The 13,247-nt window shown below is 45.3% G+C and overlaps 1 protein-coding gene across 1 annotated transcript in view; it reads right to left on the bottom strand.

The window, feature by feature from the left end:
- Window positions 1-13,247, bottom strand: part of LOC117884761 (unconventional myosin-X-like) — a 257,754-nt gene that overhangs the window by 52,177 nt on the left and 192,330 nt on the right. Inside the window, exons 29-31 of the mRNA XM_034785520.1 lie at window positions 11,946-12,039; window positions 11,245-11,300; window positions 2,785-2,927 (exon numbers count right to left, since the gene is read on the bottom strand). Of these exons, the coding sequence (XP_034641411.1) occupies window positions 2,785-2,927; window positions 11,245-11,300; window positions 11,946-12,039 (293 nt within the window). The remainder of the gene's footprint in view (window positions 1-2,784; window positions 2,928-11,244; window positions 11,301-11,945; window positions 12,040-13,247) is intronic.

Raw genomic sequence — 13,247 nt, 5'->3', positions numbered from 1 at the left:
AGGGAATCCAATGAAGCATCTACAACAAACGAAGCTGCTAGCGAGAACTTGTTCAAACTTGCTTTCATTTTTTTCATCTCGAACCAGGCTTAATTGCATTATACCATCGATCAAGGCTAGAGTAGCCCTGACAAAACAAAAGGCTACTGAAGAGTCCAGCAGGCCTGAGGTCTCAGAGTTTTTTCTAAGAGATGCTTTGTTTTTTGGCCTGTTGGTTCTTATAATAAAGTCTCCCTGTGAAGTGATTAGTGTCTTTGACCAAGGCAGTGGCTGCTGCATCCACCTTCGGCAAAGTAACAATTTTTCTTGTCTTTCAGTAAGAAACAGAACTACTGGATCTGTCTGTTGGCTTTGCTAGGGAACTCCCACCGAGCTTTGACTGTGTCTTCAAATATCAAAGTGGAGTGGAACACAATTCTTTCTTTGCTTCAGCTAGAAAGTATTTGAGAGGCCTTCTTGGACTTCTTTGGGTAGTGGTGGTTCGTGGACTGTTTCAGGGAGCATTTCCACTGTGATTAGCACCTTCCATAACATACAATTAATTATTTGAGGAGGGAAAAGAGTCTCAAAAATCCTCCTCTAGTGCTGCCTGGTCTGAGATAGATAATTCCCCCTCCTCCAAGGAAATCAAACTGGATGAGGAGGAGGAAAAATTTTACTTCTCCTTGTTCCTATATCTCAGATTTTTTTAGCCTATGGCTCTTCAGACTCCTCCCCAGTGGAGAAGACTAAGAGGAGGACTGAGAAGCGTTCTTCTTCTTCGACTTTCCCTTTTTTCTGAGTCCAACAATCCCTGCAGGAGCACCTGCCTCCTCACTTAGCGCAAAGGACTTGTGATAAGAGTCTGAACTGAGGACTCTTTGAACCTGCATGTCTTTTTTTTTTTAACTGATCTTTCTTTTATCTCTGTGGGGATTAGCCACTGGATTCTGTCCTTCGAACAGATGTTTTAGAAGAGAACATGGGGCAGGTCACCACCCTGTTCCTGAAGTGGAGGGACCTTCAGAAGAAGGGTCCTGATGAACATGTCCCCAAGGGGGCAGAATTTTAGAGCGTGAGAGAGGGATTTTTCTCTATTTCTTTGGTAGGAGAAGACTCTATGCTTACATAGCCCACCTTTCTGCCCAGAATAAAGTACAGCCACTTCAGGAGACACCCCTGAAGCTGAGGGAGTTAAGGATTCCAAGGAATGTACTAGTGGAAGAGATGCTAGGTGGTCATTTACCTCCACATTGGCTGCACCAGGGCTGAAAGGTCGGATAGAGCTGAAATCCTCATTTGGCAAGTCAGAGGAGAGGATGCTGTGTCACTGGCAGCAGCAATAGTGGCTGCTTTTTCCACAGGAAGTTCAGGCACCATTATGGGATGGAGCTACAGCACTTTTTGCATGCCACATAGTGTGGGGGAGGGACTCTGCAGCCCAATTCCATGGCTCAACATGGAGCAGGCCCTAATGCGGATGAGGGGGTTAGAAGACTGCAGGGGAACTGAACCATGCTCATGGCTCTGGGTTGCCCTCTGAGGGGTCACCAACCAGACTCTCTCAGTCCATTCGCAATACTCTTGAAAAGGAAGGAGTAAGCCTTGGGGGGCATTTGCAGTTCTCTTTATTTGTGATGGGCCAAGAGAGAAGGGGAAAACAGGTCTGATTCTGCTGTAATCCTGCCCTCACGAAGGGCAAGCCAGGCTCAAAATTTCCTGGCCAGTAGAGAGCACCTTTGTTTTAAAAGAATATATTTAGTTTGGTTTTGGAGTCTCCATTTAGTGAAATTCAGAATTTTAAGAAATCTTATTCCTAAAGACTCTGCTACAATAAGGAGATCCCTGGTCTGCTGTCTGCGTAGGAGTGAAGGCAGAGAACTTTGGAGGTTCTCCACCAAGGGGCAGTCTTGGCCCCAGGCTGGCTGTCAATCTTAGTTCTGCCTCCCACCAGCAGGAAGAGGGGGAATGCACCACAGTACAGACTGCTGGACATGGAGCACGTGGTGGGTTAGCAGGGGCGCTGGAACAATTTTTACAGTGGAAGTGCTGAGAGCCATTGAACCAAACTGTAAACCCTGTATATAATGGAAACCATTTCAAGCCATGGGGTACGGCAGCACACATGGGGGTGAGAACCAATTCATCTACTTTATTACCCTCTTGAGAACAATCTGATCCAGGGACAATGTGCGAGCCCATTACGAATAGACTTAGCCTGTCTGTGATATGTCTTCCTCTTCTTCCAGGCAAGCGACCTGTGCTACACAAGGCATCAAAAAGAGATCACCCTTGTGAGACATGCCTTCTCTTTCCCCTTGGGCAGATGGCTCATGTATACCTTCCCACTTATAACCCTTCATCACAAAGTCCTAATCAAGCTCAAGAGAAATGAAGGTTCAATAATTCTCAAAGGCTGACAACATCTAAGATAAATATGGTTCTCCACCGTTAGGGACAGCAATGACCAGTCCATCAGCTATGGAAGAGGCCAGGTTCCCACTCAGGCAGATCACAAAACAGCGGCGAGGGTGGGTCTAGGGCTCACACAGCATAATGATGAGAATCTACACAGGCAATTTTCAGAAGAGAACATGCTGTTTACTCTCCCTTCCAGTCCATTAATGAAGGGGCTAGATAAGACCAGAACTAGCATACCACCAAACACTGTGGGTCCCACTAGACACCTCCATCTATGTGAGTGACATATCCAACGCTATTTGGATTTCCATTTTTGTGACATGTAGATGATGTGCTCTTTGAGTTTGTGTGCAGAATAAAGTTACAGTACATGTTTCCTTTTACCTCTCACAAGAAACTCCTGACCATCAATCTTGGATTCGCCTTTGGGTTTCTGTAGGAGCGAGATCCAGTGATGCATCTCCTCTGGGGTGTCGCTGTTACAGTGAATCACTCGATTTGCTGTGATGATCACAAAGGAATTTGGCCTGCCAGAAAACATGAGAATTAAAACTGGTCGTATCAGATCTATGTCTGGAGCAAAAGCACCATTGAGACAGAGCACATCTCTTCAACCATCAGCCCCTCTGCCAAAGTGCCTGCATAGCCATAGCCTGAGCCTTCACCTTTAACCATCAGCCCCTCTGCCTCAGCATAAGCAATGCCAGTCAGACCTATGGAAAACATACTATGGAGAGTTGGGGGAACATTTAAACAGGGGAAAGACCCCCCCAGACTGGATTACAAATTGGGGGGAGGAGTGTATTCAGACAGCAGGCATGTGATCTGTAGCACACACCAATCATAATAGCATAAAGATGCCTCTCATGGACTCCTGTCATCCTCCCTCAAGTCCCACTGCTTGGTTCAACAGACGCTGAGGACCAATCCCTCAGTACTTTAGTGAGAGAGACAGAATTCCTCCTAGGACAAAGAAAGGCATCTTAGGTGGCAGATCTTCAGCTGCTGTAAATTGTCATAGCTCCGATGAAGTCAATGGAACGATGTCAATTTGCACCAGCAGGGATCTACCTCTGAGAGTACTGTTAAGGACAATTATAGAATCATAGAAGATTAGGGTCGGAAGAGACCTCAGGAGGTCATCTAGACCTATCCCCTGCTCAAAGCAGGACCACCCCAACTGGAACTTGACACAATTGCTGCTTGTTCTGTCATCTGCCACCACTGAGAACAGCCGAGCTCCATCCTCTTTGGAACCCCACTTCAGGTAGTTGAAGACTGCTATCAAATCCCCCCCATACTCTTCTCGTCTGCACCAGCCCCCTAAACATTTTCATTGCCTCCGCTGGACTCCCTCCAATTTGTCCACATCCTTTCTGTAGTGGGAAGCCCCAAACTGGACACAATACTCCAGATGTGGCCTCACCAGTACCAAATAGATGGGAATAATCACTTCCCTCAATCTGCTGGCAATGCTCCTACTAATGCAGCCCAATATGCTGTTAGTCTTCTTGGCAACAAGGGCACACTGCTGACTCATATCCAGCTTCTTGTCCACTGTAATCCCCAGGTCCTTTTCTGAAGAACTGCCGCGTAACCAGTCAGTCCTCAACCTGTAGCAGTGCCTGGGATTCTTCCGTCCTAAATGCAGGACTCTGCACTTGTCCTTGTTGAATCTCATCAGATTTCTTTTTGCCCAATTCTCCAATTTGTCTAGGTCACTCTGGACCCTATCCCTACTGTCCAGTGTATCTACCTCTCCCCCCAGCTTTGTGTCATCTGCAAACTTGCTGAGGGTGCAATCCATCCCATCATTCAGATCATTAATGAAGATGTTGAACAAAACCGGCCCCAGAACAGACCTCCTGGGGCACTCCACTTGATACCGGCTGCCAACTAGACATCGAGCCGTTGATCACTACCTGTCTAGCCAGCTTTCTATCCACCTTATGGTCCATTCATCCAATCCATACTACTTTAACTTGCTGGCAAGAATAATGTGGGAGACCGTATCAAAAGCTTTGCTAAAGTCAAGATATATCATGTCCACCACTTTCCCCATATCCACAGAGCCAGTTATCTCATCATAGAAGGCGATCAGGTTGGTCAGACATGACTTGCCCTTGGTGAATCCATGTTGATTGTTCCTGATCACTTTCCTGTCCTCCAAGTGCTTTAAAATGGATTCCTTGACGATCTGCTCCATGATTTTTCCAGGGACTGAGGTGAAGCTGACCGATCTGTAGTTCCCCAGATTCTCCTTTCCTTTTTTGGGCACTATATTTGCCTTTTTCCAATTGTCCGTGACCTCCCCCAGTTGCCACGAGTTTTCAAAGAAAAAGGCCAATGGCTCTGCAATTCACATCAGCCAACTCCCTCAGCACCCTTGAATGCATTAGATCCGGTCCCATGGACTTGTGCATGTCCAGCTTTTCTAAATAGTCCTTAACCTGTTCTTTCATCACTGAGGTTGCTCACCTCCTCCCCATACTGTGCTGCCCAGTGCAGCAGTCTGGGAGCTGACCTTGTCTGTGAAGACCAAGGCAAAAAAAAAAAAAAAAAAAAAAGCATTGAGTACTTACTTCAGCTTTTTCCACATCATCTGTCACTAGGTTGCCTCCCCTATTCAATAAGGGTCCCACACTTTCCCTGACCACCTTCTTGTTGCTAACATACCTGTAGAAACCCTTCTAGTTACCCTTCACATCTCTTGCTAGCTGCAACTCCAATTGTGCTTTGGCCTTCCTGATTACACCCCTGCATGCCTGAGCAATATTTTTATACTCTTCCCTAGTCATCTGTCCAAGTTTCCACTTCTTGTAAGCTTCCTTTTTGTGTTTAACCTCACCGAAGATTTCTCTGTTAAGCCAAGCTGGTTGCCTGCCATATTTGCTATTCTTTCTGCACATCGGGATGGTTTGTTCCTGCGCCCACTTCTTTAAAATACAGCCAGTTCTCCTGGACTCCTTTCCCCCTCATATTAGCCTCCCAGGGGATCCTGCCTATCAGTTCCCTGAGGAAGTCAAAGTCTGCTTTTCTGAAGTCCAGGGTCCATATTCTGCTGCTCTCCTTTCTTCCTTTTGTCAGTATCCTGAACTCGACTATTTCATGGTCACTGCTGCCCAGGTTGCCTCCCACTTCTACTTCTACTTCCCCTACCAATTCTTCCTTGTTTGTGAGCAACGGGTCAAGAGGAGCATGGCCTCTAATTGAGAGCATTCACTAATTTCTAAGGAGTCAGAACTGAATCTGGGGGTGGTGGGGGAGGGGAGCCTCTGTATCTGAGACACAGTGCTGTGGAGCAGAAGAGAGTCAAGCCAGACTTAGGAAGCAGAAGTTCCAGTCCTACATCTCTAGCCAGCCACCTCACTTTGCACCTGGGATTACAATGGGATAGAGACTACGGGCAAGTCTACACTCAAAATGCTGCATGGGCGCAGCTGTACCACTGTAGCGTTTTATCAAAGATGCTCTAAACCGAATTAATCCACCCGAGTGACGTAGTTATACCGATATAGGTCTGTAGTGTAAGACCAGACCCAAGTATTACTCTACACGTCTTCAGAATAAAGAGCCTAGCTGAAGTAATGTCTAAAACTTTCCACCTTAATACCCAGCTAAGAATCTCTTAAAATACAAAAATTCCATAACTGTACTGTGAAAGCCCCTGCAGCTTGCAGGAGAAAAAAATACTTTAAAGCAAAGTAATGCAATAAGAAACTTAAGTAGGATAAGCCCATTGTTTTTGTAGCTGACAGTGTACACTTTCAACTGAATGAAATGTGAAATGCTCCCTGTTTTGTATTCTGGTTGGTTTCATAGCACAATGTATGAACTACAGAACTGTCCTGTGTTTTAATAGGACCCTTCTTGCTTTTGTTAGGGAGCGGTAAGAGTAGAGTTTAGTTTATGATGTTGGGGAGGCCTTCCTCAGGCTAGAGCATCTACTTGTTAATTTGGGCTTTTTCTGCTGAAAATGTCTGTCTTCTAATAAAGCTTTCAAAAGTGTAAGTTTTTATTTAACTTGGGTTCCAAGGCCGTGAACCACAAAGATATTTCGGCACCTCTTTTTAGGCACTGCTGCGATCCACTAAACTCCTGCTCAGTTGCCGCCTAACCCTGTAGGTGCCTAAAGTTGCTCAGCACCTATGTTTCTGCCTATGAACATGTGCATTGCAGCCTCGCTCTAGGTCCCCAGGGGCCAATCTCCTGCCTAGGCCCCAGGACGATTCACAAACTGGGGAAGACAGGCATTCGTCCGCCTAAGTGACATGCAGGAGCACAGTCTGGTAGGCATGGTCAGATGCCACCTGCCAGGTTGGGCCATTTAGGAGAGTTCACACAGAACAACTGAGGAGGCAGAGCTCCCTCACAACTTTTAGTCTTGTGGTTAGAATACTGACCCAGGATGTCAGAGACTCCCAGCTCAAATCCCCCTCCACCTGAGGGGGAGAAGGGATTTGAACAAGAGTCTGCAACTTCTCAAGTGACTGCCCTAACCACTAGGCTATGGGATATTCTGATGTGAGTCTCCCTCACACAATCCTACTGAAGTTGTTCCACTTCAAATAATTGACTAATTAAATATTAACTGGGCTAGAGAAAGAGTTAGACTGAACCGTTAGTCTATTGGTTAGGGCACTCATCTGAGGGATGGCAGAGCCCTATTCAGAAGGGGGACTATGAACTGAAGGTCTCCCACATCCTGAGTGAATACCCTAACCACTGGTCTAAAGGAGGTCTGCCTTTCCCCTCCTGCCCTCCAGGTGTTTTGTTTCTGGCCCCACATGTGACTTAGGTGGCCAAATGCCTCTTGGCCCCCTCCCCCCCGTTTGTGGATCACAAGAAGAGATAGGTGCCTGTCTCTGAGATGGGGAGGGACTTAGCACTGGCTAGCTTAGGTGGCTCCCTACCTAGGGTGCTGACTTTGTGGTTCGCAGTTTAAGGCGCCTCTCTCTCTCCCCATTCATCATACAGGAGCCTAGGTACCTAACTCAGGCTTCACGACACTGAGCATCACAGCACCTAACTATAGGTGCCAAGAAAATCACAGAAGGAACACTGTGCTCCACAAAGCATGAGTCCCTATGTGGGTCTGGGCCCAAGTGACTAATAGGCTCTATCATTAGGAAGAGTTGGTGGATTACTAATGTTCTGTGAACCTCGGCTTGAGAATAACTGATCTATTGAAATATTAGTGATCACATACTGTCATGGAACTTTTCATGTATTGTTATTGTTCATATCATTAATTATTGGAGGATATTATGCCGGTAGCATAATAACTTGGTTAAAATTTTGGTATATGGTTCACAAATCCAATATTGAACAGATTTTGAACCAAGAAGATGGATGGAGTGACCAGCCATATTACAATTACATCAATATAACAGGGTTAAAAAAAAAAACTAGATAAATTCATGGAAGATAGGTCTAGCCAGGATGGGCAGGAATGGTGTCCCTAGCCTCTGTTTGCCAGAAGCTGGGAATGAGCGACGGGATGGATCACTTGATGATTGCCTGTTCTATTCATTCCCCCCGGGGCATCTGGCACTGGCCACTGTCGGAAGACAGAATACTGGGCTAGATGGACCTTTGATCTGACCCAGCAGGGCCGTTCTTATGTTCAAGCAAGGAATAACATTCCTGATCTTAATGTCTTCTTTTTAGCAAGGCTGTTTTTGCTAAATCTACAAGATTAAGATCTTGCAGCCAAAGTAATTTTAACACAGGGTGGCGAGGTTCGGGCTGGTTCAAGCTTCAGTCCCCACTTCTGGGATCATGTAATAATGTTTATTGTCAGAAGGGGGTTGCGGTGCAATCAAGTTTGAGAACTCCGATCTACTCTGATCTCATTTACAATCCAGACCATCGGATTTCACCCAATTCTCTCTGTATGGAGCCCATCAACTTGTGTTTGACTAAAGCATATCTTCCAGAAATGCATCCACCCTGAAGACATCACAGATGGAAAATGGGACCCACCACTTCCCTTGGCTGTTTGTTCCAATTGTTTATTACCTTCACTGTTAAAAATGTGTGCCTTATTCCTAATTTGAATTTGTCAGGCTTCAGATTCCAGCCATTGATTCTTTTGGTTTTCTCCAATAAGTCAAAGAATCCTTTAGAACCTTGTACTCCAGCCCTCAAAAGGATTTCTGTAGCTCTTTTCTGCACCCTCTCCAATTTTTCTGCATCCTTTTAAAAATTTGGACGTAAGAAGTGGATGCAGTATTAACTCACCACTTTAGGTGCCTATGTACAATATTTAAGTGCCACTGAGATCCTCAGAACCAGCTCAGCTGCCACTTAACTCTGTAGACACCTAAATTCCCAAGGTGCCTAAGTTTCCACAAATAGGCATGTGCAAAACTACCTCACTGAAACTGACCCTATAGCCTGGGGGTTAAGACAGTCAACTGGGATGTGGGAGTGTCAGGTTCACTATTGTGGGAGTGTATTTGTGTTCTTTGGTGGGGCAGGTTATTGTCCTAAGCTTAGAGTATATTTGTTAGGTATTTCTTGCTCTCACACTCCCTCTCTAAACCTTGAGTTTGAGTCTGTAGTGCCTTTGCCCTTTACACCCTCCACTTGCATCGTTAATTAACGCTGTTCTGGCTGCTCCTGCTAGTCTCCACCCCAGATGATAAGCTTTCCTATCCATAAGATGCAGGGCATCCCATTCATATAGACTCATCTCCCACTGGAATGTGGCCCAACGTTCCACGTCATCAAAACTTCAACTTCACGCCAGTCACATAGCCAGTGATTCACCACCAGTATTTTCTACCTTTTCTTGCTCGTAGGACTGGCAGGACCTCTGAGAAGATTGGTCTTTCTTCTTCTTCAGCTCCCTTCCAAGATCTCTGAAGTCTTCAACAATCTGTGTAGTCCCACATGATGCTGTAACACTGGTTTCAATGTGTGTCTTCAACAGCAGAGATTTGCCAGGTGATTTCAGAATCCCATCCAATCTTGCAGTAACATTTTACATCCTAGCTCCTGTTGTCCTTGTGTCCCTTTCTAAAGCCTCTGTCCATTCTTCTTAACACAGACTCACCACTGACAATTGCTTGTCATCTTAGGCATCTTTGGGGTATAAAGCAAGCAGCAATCCCCAAGTGCATCCCCTATAGTTTTCTGTTCCATTCTCATAAGAATGGCCATACTGGGTCAGACCAAAGGTCCATCTAGCCCAGTATCCAGTCTTCTGACAGTGGCCAGTGCCAAGTGCCCCAGAGGGAATGAACAGAACAGGTAATCTTCAAGTGATCCATCCCCTGTTGCTCATTCCCAGCTTCTGGCAAATAGAGACCAGGGACACCATCCCTGCCTATCCTGGCCAATCATCCCCAGGTGATTCTTCAGAGACATTCTAGGTAGTTGCCTCACTATCATCCCCATTTTACAGATGGGAAATTGAGGCACTGAGCATCCAGTACCTTATAGGATGTTTGTGGAAGAGCCAGAATTGAACCTGTGTCTCCGACAGGCCAGGCTAAATGCTCTAACCACTGGATCATCATTCCTCTCTGGTGGGGAAGTGCAAATGGAGATTCCCTATATCATGTGGCCCACATAAGGACAGGGCACAACAACCATTCCTGTGAGTACCTACACAGGAAGAAGGTATCAGATAATGGAAGACTCTTTCATTTATCAGACTGACTGAGGCATAACGAGATCCATTAGCTGGCAGTCGAATTTAGAAAAAGTCAAACTGGAATGAAGATGCAGTGTTTTAATAGTGAGGGTAATTATTAACTGGAATAGCTTCCTAAGATATCTAGGAGATTCTCCACCACTTGGAGCCTTTACTTGAAACTGTATGTCTTTCTTAAAGTTATGCTCCAGCTCAACCACGAGTAATTGCAATGGATGAAAGAATCACTGGGTGAAAATCTGTGACCTGTGTTTGGCAGGAGGTCAGACTAGATGATCAGCGTGGTCCCTTGTGGCCTTGGAATCTACGATCAGGGACCACTCAGTCCTTGCTCCCGCCTGGTAACAGCTCAGCAAGAAAGGGACAATGCCATAGCCCCACCCTTCAATATACCAGCCTGCGAAGTGGGGCACGCATACTAGGGAAAACACCCTGTCATCTTAACATGTGCCCCCGCCCCTGTGTGCACTGAATAGTCCCATAAGAGGCACCATCTGTCCCAGTGCCCCTCCAAGGGTGATACAGCTGCTCTACCCTACACGGAGCACCACGTAGAGTGTGCAACTGAACCCTGTAGATTTGTTTTGATTATTCCTCACTTTTCCTCTTTTTCCCCATTTGTTTATCTTTGCTTGAAATGCTTTGAGTTAAGGAGAATTTAATTCAGTGGGGCAGAGATGTCACACACACAGTGTTTCAACCTTCACTTCCCAAAACAGGTTACATTAATAGATTCACAGATTTTAAGGCAAGAAGAGACCATTATGACACTCAAGTCTGACTTCTCACAGGCCACAGAATTCCATCAAATGATAGCTGCATCGAACCCATAAGTTCTGGTTGAATGAGCGAGAATCTTTTACAAAGTCATCTAATCTTGACATTCAGACTAAGCTGTTTCCACCTATGAGATGGAAAGGGAAACAAACTTTCATTTAAAAAAAAGTATATTTCTAGACCTCATGGCTATGAAGAAAACCAAACTGGAACAATGTATAGACTGAAGCAGCATAAAGCAGGAGGCTGAGCTACCCCATGGGGCAAACTTATTATTATTTAAAACAAGTTTGGTGCTGATAACGTGCTCATCCATGTGCAAAAACAAACTGAAGCCAGGCCCTGCCCCAAAAAGCTACCAGTCCAAAAGGCAATGATGTAGTTACAATGCAGCTTATTCCTACCTGTCAGGATTGTCTGAGGCACAGACAGAGTCGATGAGCCCCACATCCAGGGTTCCCTTCACAGGGGGAGAGACAGACATTTATCAACAATGTACATCTTAAAGCAGAAACATTTTCCTTCCTCATAAAAATCAAGAACCAAAGCTTTGCTTCTAAATTCTATCAGCTTTAATACAAGCAAGTCAATGAGAGAGAGGAAGGGGGATATGAGACAGACTTATATGTTCTGCAGACAGAAAGGTGGTGCAGAACTCCACACAGGAGCTGTGATGGTCAGTCAGCATTATGAAGCTCTGGGAAAACTGCGTCTCCACCTCCCAGTCTCAGAACAAACAAAATATATTGGTATTCTCTTCATAAAAATCTCCTGTCCCTGTATTTATTGTACTCCAAACCCTGTATGGCCTCCCCAAACCAACCAAGACCACCATCAATGATGCAACTCACTTTGCTCCACTCAAACTGCCAAAGATTCCTTGTCTCTGAACGATTCATCCCTGCTCTATCCTTTCTTAAACCAGTTTTGAAGTCTGCTTGTGTGTAAATCATTAACTGTTCTGCCCATGGTAACTGTGCATAGCTTACTTACACTGTTCAGGAACTATGTCAATGCTGAGTTGGAAATACCTGCACAAGATTGACTGAACAATAATGGCTCTAAACATCCAACTTGCCAGGAACCTGGTCCACTAGTAACTCACCACAGCATTCTTCGGATTTGCCTGTTCATCTTGCATTTCCCTCAGCTGTTGGACTGTGGCACTGTGCACTCGGCTCAGGACATTAAACCAACCACTGACAATCAGAACAAAACCAAGATTAGGATTTATGCAGTGAAACTAGACTCCAGAAGATGATCAGATTGAGAAGGAAACAGAAACCCACCATCCAATGGAAGAATTATTTCACTCACTTCTTTCCTACAACTCTCCAAAAGCACCTCAGTCCTCTGACGCTGATGGGAAGCTCAACTTTTTCCCAACTGTCCATTTATCCCTGGAATATCTACATATGCTCCCAGATATCTGGCCTCATCAACCCCTTGGCAACTGCTCCTGCAAAATCCAGCTCCCCAGTGCCAGTATGAGGCAGCAGAAGTGAGTTATATAATACACAGCTGTCAGTGGACTTGGGAGAGGTTTCAGCAATGAGAAGGCAAGATGGGTTGGGACTCATTCCAGAAAAGAGTTCTGATCTGCCTCAACTCCCAGAAACCTTCTTGGACTAGCTCCCTTAACTGACCTGTGTATAAACTCTAAAATCAGACCGTTTCCAACTGGTCAATTTTATGATTTAATGGAAAGGGAAGGATATGAAGTTACTTGGCTGTGACAGGGATTCTTGTTCCAGACACAAGGCTTGAGAGTGAATCAGTCCTGGAGAACCAGCAGAGAGCTCATCCCACTCTAAATTTCAGATAAGAAGCATCTGGGTTTTGTAGAGGTGTCACTAACAGAAGCACTAAAACGGCAATGGTTTGCCATTTCTAGTGCAGGTGCTTTCCTCTTCCTTGGAATGGATGCTGCTATGGTGAGGCCAGGGGCTGACATTTAATACTTATTTCTGCCATCTGGCCAGGGTGCCAGAAGGGAAGGATATGAGTCATTCTCTGGGTTTACATTGCTGAGGTTTTATCAGATGACTCTGCAGACTCTGATAAACTACAGCTTTCACGCCGACTCCTGGGTAAAACAAATTCCCTCTGCAGGTTGCCTCAGTCATTTACAGAAACCATGAATGGCTGGCATTGTTCACCTTGGATTTCAGCTAATAGACGTTCCAGTTATAATAAGTGTTGCATGAAAAACTGTTCTTATCAAAGTCTTACTTAACTTAGGCCATATTACAGAAGCAAAAGGTAATGTATACTCTCAAGAAAGAGAGCAGTGGTGGAACAGTGGGCAGAAGGAAGGAAGTCCCATGACTACATGAACACAGACTAAATTTCCGTCTCATTTCTGGGGATGGGGAGTCCACAGATGATATTTGTTGTTAGAGAAGTA

Source organism: Trachemys scripta, chromosome 11, assembly GCF_013100865.1.
Source record: "Trachemys scripta elegans isolate TJP31775 chromosome 11, CAS_Tse_1.0, whole genome shotgun sequence".
Lineage (NCBI taxonomy): Eukaryota > Metazoa > Chordata > Testudines > Emydidae > Trachemys > Trachemys scripta.
The sequence above is the reverse complement of the archived record's forward strand: the minus strand, read 5'-3'. Positions and strand labels throughout refer to the sequence as shown.